We start from the raw sequence: 16,304 nt of genomic DNA, 5'->3' as shown, positions 1-16,304 counted from the left end.
TAGCGTGTTGCATTAATAGTTAGTTTTGACTGAATTTATTTTGGGGAATGTCTTGCTGATAAATGCTCACTTGATATTTGACCAAATCAATTATTATTTATAAACAAATGAGCCTATATAGAGCAGTAAAAATCTCACAGGTAAGAAAATAATTTCAGTAGTCTTAGTAATTAAGAAGGTACAGATCAAATTAATGAAATCTGTTGGTTTAACTGTCTCACCCAGTCTGTTTAGAAGCATGAAATTAACTAATTTCTTCCTATAAGACCAACATAATTGTTTATGCAATTAATTGATTTAAAGGCCAGTTGTGCTCCTTCTAGGTTGATTTCCTTCCTCCACTAAGGTAGATGATAGTGCAGAAACATTGTGATGTGACTGTTGTTTTTCTGTGGTGCTTACTGATAATTTTTATTAATGACAGAAATGCAGATGAAAAAGTCCCTCCTGGGAATTTACTTAGCACACGGGTGGTTCGTTGGCTCGAAGGGTGTGGTTCGTAATTAAAAGCTCATATCCCCGTTTCAGCATCCTTACTATGAATTAAAATATTAGGGCAGTGATTTTTATCTCAGATGCGTAAATGTCCATCTCTGATGTTAGAAACACTGTGATTTGTCACCCAGTTATCTTAATGCTGTGGTACAGAGTTGATGCAAGATTGTAAACACTTGGAAAAAGTCTGTAAGGAGCACAGATAATAAGAATGTCCAGCTTTGGTTCTTCTGAAATTGTATCAAAGGTAGATTGGTACTTTATGAATTTGGTTGTGCAGTATTAATAATTAACTTTACAGCACAGTTGACCTCTGTGTAATGTATTATTTAGCAGAGATCAAGTTCGATAAATTAGTATGATTTTATGTAAACTAACTAGTACTTTTCTTTTCTTCTTCCCACCACTTTATCTTCTTGTGTTGCTGCTGTTTTACATATAGACAGAGACTCCATCAAGGTAAGACTCAAAATTTACAGACTGAGGAATGGCTTATAAAAGAGCTGTAAATGATTTGAATGAATCTAGTAAAGAATTCTTTGAGATGTAGAGAATGATTTCATTGGTTAGTGGTGGTTAACTGCATTTTTTAAATTACTTTCAGATGTGTGGTTTTTTTTGTTTGTTTGTTATTTGTTTTTAAGGTCCCATTTCTCTATCAGAATCACATGTGTTGACCCGGGTTGAATTGCAAGATCTGGCTTGCATTGCTCGTTTTATTATTTGCCGTGTGAAAAAAAAAAACAAACAAACTGCTTTTCTTCACTTAGGCTTTGGCTGTAAGATAATAATGAAATGAATTAAATAAATTGGTTTGTAAGGAAATACATATTAGTTTCATATTTGAGGAAACAGTTCCAACTTACAAAATTTATCAAAACATTTGTTTAAGTGAATGGTGCATTTTTTTTTTTTTCCTTAACCACTGGAAATAATTTTCTCTTTCAAATTTAAGTGACTTTTTTTCACCAACTTTTCTTTCAAATTAACATTTTGGTATTTGGTATAACAAGTTAATTCTCTTTAGGTTTTGCATCTGTCTTATCTGCCTTTTGTATCTCTTTATAGACAAGTTGTAGGGAAAGAGGATAAGTATTTAGGGTCTAATGGTTTGGATATGCTTCTATACCTCCACAATGGGATGTGCTAAGGATACCTGAATTTATTTAGTAAGCAAACAAGAAAAATAGACTGCCATGGCAGGAAATGAGTAAAGCATGAAAATTGATGTAATCGCTTACGAACCAGACACAATATAAATACACCATTGTAGGCTGGGCGCGGTGGCTCACGCCTGTGATCCTAGCACTTTGGGAGGCTGAAGGTGGGTGGATCGCAAGATCAAGAGATAGAGACCATCCTGGCCAACATGGTGAAACCCCGTCTCTAGTAAAAATACAAAAATTAGCTGGGCGTGGTGGCTTGTGCCTGTAGTCCCAGCTACTCGAGAGTCTGAGGCAGGAGAATAGCTTGAATTCGGGCGGCGGAGGTTGCAGTGAGCCGAGATAGCGCCACTGCACTCCAGCCTGGCGACAGAGTGAGACTCTGTCTCAAAAAATAAACACACAGATACCTACGTACATACACCATTGTATTATGCATAATTGTATTACATATGCCATTGTGCTACTTATTGGTTAGAAGGAAAGGACAGTTCTCAACCATTGGCTGAGGTAAAAATGCTGTCTGTTTCTTTATCTTTTACATCAGTTGAATGTTTTGGAGTATAGGTAGTTATATCTTGCAGTTTTTAATGGAGCTATGTATATGAATGCTAAAATTTTCTCCCAAAACCACTGTGCTAGCACTGAATGCCTTTTTACTCATTGTCATTTTACAGTGAAAAGGAATTTTTTTTTCAGTGCCCTTAAGTAATGGAAAATAAAACTTGAGCCTATCTGTTTTACCCTTCAAGAATCTTTGTAATTTGAAAGGGCATCTGCACTTCCATGTAAATGTCAACATTTACAATTAGAACTGAACACATTGAATTATTTAATTATGCATTTGCCATTGTGTATTTTGTTGTATCATATACATATCAGTACCTAGATTAAAAAAGCATTCTTAATCAAAGTATATTAAGTGTTTCACACATGTGTACTTAGGAAGTAGTAAGTAAATGCAGTGACTAGGATTAACTGATACCAGCCTTTGAAAGCCTATCTAGTTATTCTGAGGTCATAATATAAACATTCCCTGCCTTCTTATTATAAATATATACCTTTAGGCAGTCCAGTGAACTAAACAAAAGCCTCCACTCCCAGAAGACTGTGAAAATATTTATACTTTGGTGCACACTTTTGTGTCAATTACATTTTCTTATTCCCTCATGCAAGAGTAAGGATGTGTTTTGAAATCATCTGTAATCATTCAGGGTGAGCCTGGAAATGAGTATCTGTATAGCTAGAAGCCAGGGAAAAACAAGAAAGGCTGATGATTTTGCCTTGATTTATTATGGGATGGCATCTATAAATAGATGTTTTGGTTGGGTACCATTCTCAAATTTGAAGTTGTATTACGTCAAGTCTGGGGCTGTACTATAGTTCTACAAGGTGAGATAGTTTGCTTGTTTTTCTGAATGTGTTCTGTGATGCTCAGAGAAGCAGTTTTAGTTGCTTGTTCCATCGATCGTCCTCTCATAAGTGGTTCCTGGTTAAGAGGGGGCTTTTTATGATTGTCTGCTGTGTGACTCTAGGTGGTTTTTATCAGCCAGAGCGTGCCAGTTGCCTGCAGCTGGAGCCGAGCTCATATGAAATAATTTATTTATGCAAGATAATGCTCCTTAACATTTAACAGGTAATGAACGTGACATAAATTTCCTTCTTGCTTTTAATTTTTCCCTTTCCTCTTCTAATGTGCAAACAGGCAGCTCTGGTACTCTAAATAATAAGTAATTTTTGGCCATCTGTCAAAAGGAAATTTCAATACAAATTTAAATTAATGGTGCCTGAAATTTTTTATAGCTCCTCTAAAAGCCTCTAATGTGCAGAAAATTCTGAATCTGCTGGTAGTAATTAGTGTTGCATGTAATGAGGATGTGGGCAATCTTAGACAGCCCCAGTGGAACATTTTGATATGGTAGCAAAATTTTGATTTATACAAAGTTGTAGATGGGTTTAATTGTGAGAGACACTTTAAAATGTTTTCTTGACGTTACAGATTGTTAAACAGGGCAGATTTCAGAATAGCTTATAAACTATAAATTTAAACTTACTGTAAAGATTTAAGTAATTAAGGTACTTTACCTTTAGATGCCAAGTAAAATGAAAGAAATTCACTTGTTAACATATTGGGCCTTTTTTCTCCTTTGTCTTTCTCTTCTGGGAAGTTCTGTGGCCACCAAATTGCACACGGTTGGCTTTATTGATCTCTTTTTCTGTAGCTCCTGTAGCCAAGTTCATTCCTAAGCCTGTTATTTGCAGACCTGTATCTGAAGTTTTTCAACAAAGGTGGAGAATGTAAATATGGATCTAAAGGAGAAAGCACTGTAGGAGCCCAAGAATCAATTTCCTTGGTGATGAGAAACTAGAACAGTGTGTGTTGTAAGGCTGTTGAAGTCAAGAACCATGGCACCTGCAGCCTTCCTTGCTTGTCACTTGGCTGTCTAGTGACTCCATGTGCCCAACAGTAAGTCCCACATTTGAGGCCTGAAAATGGCAAGAAACACAGACTGTGATCCTCTCTTACCCTTAATGGTGGGGCAGAAAGCCCAAATTTCTCTCTCCAAAAGGAATCCAAAGTAGGTTAAGTGGGAGTGTTCTCACCATCTTATAAAGTATCGAGAACCAGTTCTCTTATCCCTAGAAAAGGCATAAGTGACACTAAGGAAATGTTTTCTGAGGTGATGGAATCTTCCATTGCCCACCCCCTCTCATTTAGGGCTGAGGGGTAAAAGTGATGGGCTCTAAAATGGTGTCAGAGGGGACGTTCCCGCATGCTGCCGGGAGCTTCCCACTTGATGGAGGTTCCAGTTCATTAAGAGGAGTCAGCTGCCCTGAGTCATTAGGTTCCCCATAGCACTCTCCAGTTTTTTTCTGAGTGACTGAAATGAGGGTAGTGATTCAGAGCTGTGAAGGCCCAAATTGCCTAAAACTTGGTAAGAATCTGAGGTTCAGAAATTGTCTTATTTCCCACTCCGTTCCCAAATGTTTACATAATTCCAATATCAGGTAGCAAAAAGTAGGCACCAAAATCAAGACCAGCTTAAATATAAGTAGCAAAATTCACTATCACCAAATGCTGATTAGCTGCATGGCCTCAAGCAAGTTGCTATTATTGTGCATTCTGTATTACTTTGTAAGTCCTTTTTTATGTATCTGCCTGCTTCTCCTGTGTTTTATCCTGAGTGCAATAACCTTCTCAAGTCACATCTTTGAGGGATTTGCCTTTTTTATCTGTGAAATATAGCAGAAGTACTTTTTTCCTCTGTGCCTATGCTTACCCAGTACAAACATTTTTTTTCCTTCTGAGTGGTGTTGTTTTTATTTTTGTTATTTCATTGGAATGTCTTCAAGCCCAAAGTGCTGGATGCATCATCAAAGAGTATGATCATTTTTAGTGACTTGTGCAGTGCCAAATTGATCTCCTAAAACTCTATACTCATTTAAAATGCCAAATGCAGTGTTTGAATATGTTTCCACACAATCCGCCAATATGGAACTTTATAGTTTTTGTAATTTTTGTTGGCATAATGAGTATGGATGGTGCACTTTATTTTTTTAATTTACATATAATTATTTTTTAGCTAAGTGCTTTTCTGTGGGTATATACACTGTTTTTTTCCTGTGCAAATTCCTTGATTTTGTTTAAAAGTTTTTATAATGATTCACTCATTATTTGTGTTTAAGGCAATGCCTTTTTATTCTGCTGCATCTATATTTTGGGGCATAGGTGACTAAAACATCATACATTGCTTTTTTCTATCCCCCAGTTGTTCTGTTGACAATAAAGGTTTATCAGCGGAAAATTAGAATAAGGTTGTTTTTATGTTGAAATTGAAGGGCATGATTCAGGCCAAGAAAGCACTTTTGCCTCATTAATTGGGTGTTACCGGTAAATGTGGGTTTTTAGCCTGAATTAACAGAATGATTACTTCATACACCCCTTTAAGTAGGAGTGTTACCGTTTGGGAGATAACGTGGTGGGATAAATTTGTATTACCCCAGACTTTAGAAGTACGTATCGTAAAAAGGCAAAGGCATAAAATAACAGAAAGCTAGATTAAAAAGGGGGGAATCAGTGAAATCCACAAAACACTAGAGAGTGTTTAAGCAAACAAAACAGTCATGGACTTTTGGTATCTTCTATTTTCACCTCCGTAATCAATAATCTGAGAAGAGAAGTTGTCTAATTGAGGGCTGCAGCACTTCAGCATATCCACTGTAACCTAGGGAAAAATGAAGTGGGTCCACAGTGTCCACTCAATCCTGCTGGTCTCCTCTGAGCAGCCCCCACTAAATGTATAGCTTGTAGGTTAGATTTTGCCGGTGAAGGTAGGTGTTATGCTTACCGTTATTTCATACATGAGGAAAGGTTTAGAAGTGTGAAGGCCTGTCAGAGGTCACATAGCCGCGCCGTCCTCAAAGGAAAGCTCTTTGGGTGACCCAGTTTCATTCTAAGTTATTAAAAATCTGAAACATACTACAAAGTACAAATAACTCCCCCATACATCCAGCAACTAGGTGTAAGAGCTATCAATATGTAGCTATATTTCTGTTCTTTTTCTTTGCTGAAGTATTTGTGTGCTCATTTTGCTCCTGTGTACTTCAATATGCAAAACGAACACATTATCTAAATAGTGGGACCTTTTTTTAAAGATAAACCATAATGCCTCTAATCACTTAGTAAAATAATTCTTTGACATCTTCTAATACCCAGCTTATAATCCAACTTATTTGATTATTTCAAATAATTGGTTTACTTGAAATGGGATTCGAATAGGATTCATTTTATTTTGTTGTGATCTCTGTTAGGTCTCTTTAAGTCTTTCTCATTAAAAAATTTTTTGTTTTTTGCCGCTCCCTAACTCGTAATTTCTTTCTCATACTAATCTTCGATTTGTCCTCTTATACAATTCCACAAAGCAGATTAAGCTTCTTCCCCTCAAGAAGCTAAAACTTTAGGGGAACTTTACTTAGTTAGGGCATGGGGAATCAGGGATACCACCTAATAAGGAAATAGAAGTACTTAATGTATTTTTAAAATCATATTTTAAAATATGTTTTAAAGAGCCTATCTTGAGCAATACTTATCTAGACAGTGGATTTGTATTTCAAATACATCATAGCCTGTGTTTCAAGGTTAAAGAATAGAAATAGAACTCTACGTTTTTATGGTCAGCATACATTTCTAGATATCTTACTCCCTTGATTATTGGTAAAATCCATTTCATTGTTCATCACCAGTATATGCAGGCAAACCTAGACTTCATTCTCCTATCCCATTCTCCCATTATAAGGAAAAAGCTTTTCCTGGTGTAATTCACCATGAAGTATTCTTGACACCACAAGGAAGCACACTGAAACATTTAGAATATGAGCCATTCTGTAGGAAGTCTATGACAGGTGCTTCAACAATCCTCTCTACCACTAGGTAAGCTGAATATCATTGGACAAGTCACTTAACCTCCATGGATCTCAAGGCTGTAACTGAAAGCATTCTTCCAAGTATTTGGAATGTAGCTATTTTCTTATTTGTTATTTAGGCCTGTCCTAGAAACAAATTTTAAAATAAAAATCTTATACCATAGGTTATGTTTCAGCAATAAAGTTGGCCATATGATTACCCAAGTAGACACAATGGTTAGCAGTTGAGGAAGTCGTTTGAGGGGTTGGGTGGTAGGGTGATAAAGTATGCCTTTCAAGCATTTAATGTTATAACTCTTTCAATTTCCCAAAATAAGATGGTAATTTGAAATTAAGTGTTTTAGCATTGCTATTGCTTTTTAATTATTTGTTTACAATACTTTTAGGTATTTATTTCTACCATGTATTTTACTATTTACAGTTATCAAGGAACAATTAAGAAGTTTTGTTCTATGAATCTATGATGCAGTAATTTGTTCAGTATTAATTGATACCTGCCTCTAGGCATGTAAACTGCATGAAATGTAACAGGTGTCCTAATTCTAGAAAATGTGTGGTAATTGTTTGTTTGTCAAACAGATGAATAAATATCTTGAGGGCATAGCTGGTCCTCAGGTGGTGAGCATAAATGGATTAATGATGTGACTCGGGAGACAGGCTTGTTTTGCAGCACCCTCCTCCACTGATTGCTGAAGCAGAACAAATATTAATTAACAGGGGCGGGCTGTTTGGCAGGTTGGCTTTCTCCAGCTGATTTGGCAAAATGGTTTAATCCTTTCCCTCCATAAACCAACCGTCTTAGTTATTAGACAGACATTTTCATACTGATGTTTAATTTCTAATTTTCTTAATTAGGATGAATTTCATCTCTTGCAAAAATATTATAACGTTTATAGTTAACATTTTTAAAACTTTAGAGGGGCCTAAGACTTAAGTGTTAATAGTTGGCACTTGAATTTCAAAAACATTTGTTTCTCAAAATGTAGATAATTCTTCCAGTGGAATTATTCAAAAGAATTGTTGACCATCTTTTTTTGTATTCTTACAGTAACACTGATCCCCCTCTGGAAAAATTATAAAATCCCTCATGGGGTAGTTTAATACTCTTACTTCTTGCTTTGTTGAATTATTTCTTCAACACTTTCCTCTGTCCAACTTAGGTATTTTATTCTATGGTGGTTTGAAGTAGCTCAGCTATCTTCTGGGTTCAAAGACTCTCTCCACTTGGGAGCCACCACTACTAAGGGCTGTAATTTTGGACTTAGAGAGTCATGTCTGATTACTACCATGGCAACTGCCTTGTGAAAGCGTTGAAGAGAATTCAGTCTTTATGAAAGAGTAATAGAAAGGAAGTTTGCTGAGGGGCTGAGTAGTACTTTCTGGAAGAGTTTTTGATTCTTTTGAATAAGGTTGCTGTTAAATGAAGATAATATAGTTATTTCAAAACTCAGTCATGCTGCTAAGACTTGGCAAATCAAAACTTGAAATGTTAGAATTTAATACTTAGTTGTTTTTCTTTGAATCTAAATATCGAATAAAATAAGTCACATTGCTTTAACTTTATCAGATTATTCATTATTTAGAACCAATCCAATTATTTTTGCATGTGATAAATTATACTGCTTTAAAAACATTTTAAGCTGAGCGTACTGGTACTGTAATGTAAGAAATTCGCTTCTTTGTGATAGTTGAAATTGGTGGTTAAGTACCCTCCTCCTCCCAACCCCTGGGTTCAGTTTTGCCTCTCGTTTTACTTCACTAGAAACTGGAGAACAACACACACATACATGTAATCCGCTCACGTGCGGTCCACCTTTCTTCCCTCACACTGTTTAATATTCCATCCCCTCTGCAACCACTAAATGTTCATGAAAAGCTTACACTTTCCCTCACCTCCCTCTGCCTTTACAGAAATGCAGGCAGTGAGGTGGAAGTTAAAATGTCTTAAGTATTCTTGTCGTAAGTGAACTTTCTAAGATATGGTGATAAGGGTGAGCATGAGGAATTCTTTTTCATGGAAATGGACTCATTATTTAATTGTGTCATATCCTGAAGGATTCTTGAATCTTCTTTTTTAAATTGCTACTTTTCAAGATGCTGACTTCAAATTTGAGAAGAGGGCTGGGGGAGGGGAGGTAAACAAGTTAGTGATGCCACCCAGTGAGAGAAGCCAGTAGGCTTATATAATAAGATCTTCTTTTTATTTATTGCTGGTTATGGCCATTTTAATTATTCTGGAGAATTTTGAGAATTCTATTCACTTACCGTTTTTTAAACTTCTGTTTTCATGTGCGACATTTGGCCTTTTGAACAACAAAATAAAATTGGAAATGCTAATGTTTTGAGCCAACTAAAGGAGGAAAATAAAAATGTCACCATGGTAACAAAGCTGCTTTCTAGATGGTTTCCTAAGATATGCCTGAACTAGAAGCAGATGTCTGATTTGAGAATCTTGCCTCCTTCAATGTAAACAAATAACTTCTGGGCAGGTGTTGGAAATAATATGGAAATCCTATTAAGGGGCCCCGGGTTCCTGTCAGTCAGGAAGCCCGTGCCACAAAAGGGCTGGTTGTCGCATAAAGGAGCAGAGTAAATTCTCATTAGGCTTGAGCTTTTCCCAGGAAATGATTGTCTCTGTGTGTTCTTTCTCCTGTGAATCTGAATGTAAGCTGTTGCTTCTATTGATCTATTCACTGGCTTTATTTTTCTCCTCTTCATTCCAGATCCTCCCTCGCCCCCACAAGCCTGTGTTCTCCCCCTCACCCACCCCTTCCCTTTAGATTAACACTTGATCTGTGCTACTGCTCTGAGAGTTGTGACATTTGTGATTTTAACCTCCCAACCTGGGTGGGGGTGGGGGTGGAGAAGGAGGAGAAAGTTAGCCTTGTTCCCTCGGCCTTTTTCATAAAGACTCTGGCTGATTTGAACTGGCACAGCTAGCAGCAGTGGCAATCATGAAGACCATTCTGTGTACATTTACCTGAAGTTATATTTTTTATGAATTAAGCAGAAACTAAAAGCTTGAAGAGACAGATTTTTAGGAACTTTTAAAAACATCCATAGTTGTCTGGTAAGCTTTTGAGGCTGCCCTGTCCAATATGGTGTAGCCACTAGTCACATGAAGCTATTTAAATTAGTTAAAATGAAATGGAATTTTAAAATCCATTTTCCCAGTCGCATTAGCCACATATCGAGTCCTCAGTAGCCACACGTGGAAACTGCCAAAACGGCAGAGATACAGAACCTTCCCACTGCTGCAGAGAGTTCTATTGGATAATGCTGCGTTTCTGACAGACTCTGATGATTCTTGCTGGTTCTATGTTCCTTCTGGCTAAAACTGACTCTTGATACTCAAAAGCAAGGTTCCCCTGGTTTCGTAGAAAACAAGGCATGTATGTATTCGGTTTTGAGTGGTTGATATGGTTAGCTGCACTAATATAGTAGTGATCTTTAATTGGTTGTAGATTTTTTTTTTTGTCACGGAACTGGTTAAGCAATATAAACATAGGTCTTCCCAAAATGGACCCCTAAGAGATGCAATTTAATGTTTCTAGATAGAAAGTTGTGGCAGTTTTGGGGGAAAGGGAGGAGTGCTTGAAAGCTATGCATAAGGGTGCTCTTTATAATACTCAGAAGGTTAAATGTGGATAAACACAAAACAAGGCTTCAGAAAAGCCACACTATTATTATGCAGCGTTTCTCGGACTATAGTCCCCGAGACGCACTTCATAAAGCCAATAAAGCGCGCACTGGTGGTCTCCCGTTGCCCTAGCAACGGGCCATGGGGCACAGTGTATGTGAAATGCATGAACATCTGTGAATTAATCTTTTTTAGTTTGTTCTTTTCTTGGCACTGATTGGACCACTCGGGCTTGTGCCTGTGACACTGCGTGCAGAGGGGTAATCTGGAGCAGTCCCCAGGGCCTTGCCCTAAAGTGGATGGTGGAATGGAAAGTGAAGGGAGATTTATCCCGGCAGTGCATTCAGCAGTGCAGGGATTTAGCCTGACAGCACTCTCGGCGGGATGTTATTAGCTTACTTTCTGGTGCATGGGGAAATGAATAAAAAATTTTCTAGTAAATCTGGGCATTATTGGGTTTATTGGGTTGCCCTGAAAAAATAATCTGCAGAGAAAATTGAAATAATCACTTGTGTTTGTACCACAGTTATCAGGACTTGAAAGCTGAGTTATTCCACATCCTTGGCCCAGCCCTCACTTCAGGGATTATAACCAAACCATATTGGACTGTCATTGCTCTGAATGAGACTCCTGAATTGGATGCGTAGGCTGGAATCTGTTTTGATGATAAAATCCGGTAGTAACCTAGTCTGACCTTATTTAGGGAAATTTTAAACTAAGCTGGTGACATTTTTGCCTTTGGGAGAATAGAGCAAATAATGACTAAATACGTAAGCATCCGGGAACAATACATTGGTTAGTTAGTTACTCTCCCACCCCTGACCTCTTCTGTTCTTTCGCTCCTCCCGCCTCCTGCTGCCACTTCTTCCCTCCCTTTTCTCAAATTGCCATCCTCCTAAACTTCAGCGTGACTGTACAGACTGTGTTCAGTTCCTCCTGTCAATACCAGATGTTCACTTGTAAACTGTTTTGCTCACCCTCGTGTTTTCAATTCCCTTCTCTTTTCTTCCTTTTTTCTCTTTGTGCCTCCCTGTTTTTTCTCTCTCTCCATTCTTCCTTCTGAGTCCACCCTCTTTCCTGGGGAGAAATGAAAGAAGAATATTACACATGAAATGTTTCACCATGGATGTAGTCTATTTAGTTAATATTTAGGGTGAAAATTTCCTTTATAACAAATGTAATAAAACAAAAGTCTCTGCTATGTAATAGTCCATTTGATTTGTTCGATTGCATTAGCACTGAAAGGTATTTAGGTGGGAAGAACTCCTTGTCAATTCTGTATATGTTTCCCTCTGGATATTAAAAGGGCACAGCTATACCTCTGTAGCTGAGAGATTTTTCTGATTTTTTTTTGTTGTTGTTAGACAACTGCCTAAAAATTATTTTAATGGTTCCTGACTTTGAAACCTGTTGGTATTGATAGATGAACTTGCAATCTAAATAAAATATTTAAAGTTAGTCAGTACGTATTGATTCAGCAGCTGGAGGGCAAACAGGCCTGTACTGCACTGGGGTGCATGGTAAAGATTAGATACAATCCCTTCCTTCAAATCATTTTCCTATTAAAATACGGAACTGCGATATGCTGCCTTCTGAGTAGAATAAAATATATTAATGGATCGTTCCTCTTCATTTCTCAGAGCTTCTGGTGAGTCCTGAATTCTTTAAAATGTGCATATAAAACCAGTTTATGATGATTGGAGGACTAGCTCTGAAGGCAGTCTTCCCAGGAAGCTGCCAGGGCTGATGGGCAAATACATGCAAACATGAACCTTTAGCAAACACTGACAGTAATGCCAGTGGCAACATTCTGTCGACTCCCAATCTGGATATGGGCCTTTTACTCGAATTCAGAAAGTGTTTTGTAGGAATCAGCAAAACAATTGGACTATCGAGCTAAAATATTTATCATCTGATTTTTTGGCATTTGAATACCCTCACTTGCTTTTCAGGTGGTTTCTCTGTTTTAAAAAGAAGTACATAAATTTGATTTATTTTTTTGCTGCTCCCATTTAGCTCTGATGGTATTTTCTTCTTTCAAGAGTATTTTTTAAAATTGCCAGCTTTCTAGTTTTGTTACTTGAAGCCAGCTTCAGAAGTAGGACAGCTACACAGATTATTAGAGACCTTTTAAAGGAAGTAAAATTCTCACATTGTGTTTTCTGTGTCTTGGACTAGTATTTGGTTTTTGAAAGCACAACTGTTTATGCCAAGAACTAAAAATCTGTAAACACTGGTGGTAAAAAGTAAAGATTCCACAATTACAAGTGGCAGTGAGTAAACTGGCTATAGTGAGAAGTGGGAATGAGGTGGAATGTATATGAATCTCTGCTGTTTCCTTCGGGGGTGGGGTGTGTGTGTGTGTGTATGTGTGTGTGTGTGTGTGTGTGTGTTTGATGGAGGCTTCCTCTGTCACCCAAGCTGCTGGAGTGCAGTGGCACGATCTTGGCTCACTGCAACCTCTGCCTCCTGGGTTCAAGTGATTCTCCTGCCTCAGCCTCCCAAGTAACTGGGATTATAGGTACGTGTCACCACACAGCTGGATAATTTTTTTTGGCATTTTTTAGTAAAGACGTGGTTTTACCATGTCGGCCAGGCTGATCTCAAACTTCTGACCTCAAGTGATCCACCTGCCTCAGCCTCCCAAAGTGTTGAGATTACAGGCGTGAGCCATCATGCCCGATTCCTTCATCTGTGTTTAACAGTTTCTTAAAATCTCTATCATGTTTCTATGTATTAGGCTGAAATAGCCATAATTCTTGAATTTTATTTTTAGCTTTTAGACTCTTACTGTGTTTTAAAAGCAATAATAGAAATAAAATCAGCACTTTAATTAGTGTTGTAGATATGTGGATCCGTAAAAGTGAAAATGTTTAGGGGAAAAAAATGTTGCTTGTTTTCTTAGACACACAACATTACATGGAAACATTTGGTGATTGTAGTGGCTTCAGCATTTTAAGACTGGGCTACCAAAAACTGTACCTGATACTTACCTGTTGGGCCTACCCAGGGCCAGTGAAAGAGTCCAAATGGAGGCACTTATACCATATACCGAAGTATTTAAAAGTTATAAATCCAGTAAATAAATACACTTTAGTGATGACCTGAAAGACCAGGTTGAAATTTAAAATTCTCAGGCACTTTGTTCATTGCTTTAACCATGTGCACCCTCACATATTTTCTTGTACGCACCCTAGTTCTCACTTCATAGCTTCGTCGAACCCCCACAGCTGCCCCCAGATCTAGACACACTCAAACCAGCAGCTTGATCTAACCCTGGGAGACCTCAGGAAGAGGACTAAGTAAACCCTGAAAGTGGGCCTGGGGTGTTTGGGCAGGGAATTTCAGGGTCCTGAGTACCCAGCTCATGGTATAGAGGCCACAGACAAAGGCTATGTGTGGGCATGTCCCCTTGGTCTTACAGGGTGGGGCTCAGCCAACTGAGGGCCAGGGCCCACGTCAGGGGCCCTTCTCGCCAGGCTGCTTGGTTTGTACCTGATTTCATAAGCCATACACTTAAGAGGAAAGAAAGGGAACTTAGAACTGTTGTATCTTAAAATAATTTTTTGTTAAATAAATGGCAACATTTTTAATCAAAATTCATCCAGGGAGTTCTAAAATATTACATATATATATATATATACACACACACACACACACACACATATATATATATAAAATATAAAAGATAATCTCTAGGAACAACTGCTTTGACACTGTGTTTTGTAGTCTGTTTACATATGTCTATGTTTTTAAAATACTCCATTAAAAACCCTAAATGCATATCATACCTATTGGAATTGCTTGTGAAAGGAAGTTCGGTGGGGGGCTACCTTTTAAAGTTGAGCAAGGTAAAGATAGTGGAGCTTCAAAGTAGGACTTTCTACACGACCCCCACCGTCAATCTGGTCCACATAGTAAAGATTGGACGCTAGTGAAAATGCCAGGCAAGGGTTAGTCCTAAAAGGATTAGTCATGAAGATTCGAGATTCTTAGACTAAAGATTATCACTGGGAACTAACTCGGGTCATGATTTCTCTTTTCATCTGGCATTGTCCCTTTTATGCACTTCCGCAGTTGGACAGCTGGAAGTGCCGCAGAAATATTTGAAGAGCCCTGTTTAGTAGTTTACGTGAGAAGTCGTTGAATAATTCACGTTAACAAATGATTAGACAAGCACTTGTCCATCTGACTGAATTATTCTACATGTTTGCCCAAGCAACAAAGGAGAACAGCGTTTCCTCCTACAGAGGGTATACAGTGGCGGTATTGACCCATCTAGTTATTGGGTGGGTTTCAGTCTTTTGTTGACATTGTTGTTAATGAAAGGAGCCCAGACGAGCTGTGAGCAGCTGGGCTGGATAATTGTGAAGGATTCATGCTTGTTGCTGTTACCCCCAGTGTTTGCAGTGGGTTGTTTGCTTTGACTTTTGTTGAACTGTTGACAAAAGCATTAGATACAAATGGGAACAAATAAAGTGGTGAGATGCCAGGAGGGCTTGGCAGGAGTAGTGGTTTTCTTTCTGACTTAAGTGGAGGATGTCGGAACGTTTCTAGATGGGAAACGGAAGGTGTATTGGTGTGTGTGTTTAGCAGTTTACCCTTCCGATACCAAACTGGAAAATTGTGTTGCTTATATACCTTGGCTCACAGAGGTGAGAGAATCAAGGAGGTCACCATATCTTGTAACTCTCAAAAAGCCACACTCTTTACCATGCCAGTCAGGTGGCTTGCAGGCCAAGAGTGTTACAACAGAAATAGCCAGTGTCCAGATTCCACCTCCTCAACTTAAAACAAAATTTTAATAATGGAAGTATTTTGGACTGGGGAGATGACAGGCATGACGTTGAGGTTGGGAGGATTAAGAAGAACAGTATATGCTAAAATAGTATAGCTAGCAAAATGGAAGTCATCTACTGGAACGCTTTTAATTTGGTTTAAACAAAATACTCTTTTGTATATTCAAATGGGGAGTAGCTCAGCTGTTGTGAAGCCAGAAAATTAATGGTATTTTTAGTGAAATAGCAAAAGCATGTCAACAATGTAGCTGCAGATGATAATGCTGGCATTTTATTCATGAGGAATTATCAATGCAGGTTACTGGACAACATAGTGTGACTGAAAATGATTGAGTGTCGGAGAAGCCTGCCGTCCTTCTGCTCGATTATTTCATTTTGCATTTAGGCTTCCCCAGGCTTCATTTGTGCATGTATTTTCCCTATCACAAACCAAAATATCAAGTCTTCCTGGTTTAGGATTGTATGCGTATTTCTCCCTTTAAAATGTCTCCAAATGAAAGTTCCCCTTGAGTATTGACTCAGAAGCTGAGGAGTTCATTTTCAGTGCACACGTGGTCAGTGGAGGTGGTTAGGCTTCAGAGATAGGTCCCTCTGAACAGTTTCTCTAAATAGGTCTATGACAGTTGTCTAAAAGCCAGCAAAACTCACCACAGTTTGATAGATGGAAATTGTCACAGAATATGCCTTCTCTGACAAGTGGAAGATTTGCAATAAGTATTGAGGCCAGAAAAATGTTTAAAAAACATAGGCAAGAATAGGCAGAAACTGTATTTAAGCAATTAT

At 38.1% G+C, this 16,304-nt stretch overlaps 1 protein-coding gene across 12 annotated transcripts in view; it reads left to right on the top strand.

Moving 5' to 3' along the window:
* Positions 1–16,304, top strand: part of TLE4 (TLE family member 4, transcriptional corepressor) — a 158,383-nt gene that overhangs the window by 79,756 nt on the left and 62,323 nt on the right. For all 12 annotated transcript variants that reach the window (XM_007969570.3, XM_037998539.2, XM_007969566.3 and 9 more), the window contains one exon: positions 938–954. In XM_007969570.3, coding sequence (XP_007967761.1) covers positions 938–954 — 17 coding nt within the window. The remainder of the gene's footprint in view (positions 1–937; positions 955–16,304) is intronic.

The sequence above is a fragment of the Chlorocebus sabaeus genome, chromosome 12 (genome assembly GCF_047675955.1).
Source record: "Chlorocebus sabaeus isolate Y175 chromosome 12, mChlSab1.0.hap1, whole genome shotgun sequence".
NCBI lineage: Eukaryota > Metazoa > Chordata > Mammalia > Primates > Cercopithecidae > Chlorocebus > Chlorocebus sabaeus.
This window is presented reverse-complemented; position numbering and strand designations above follow the sequence as displayed.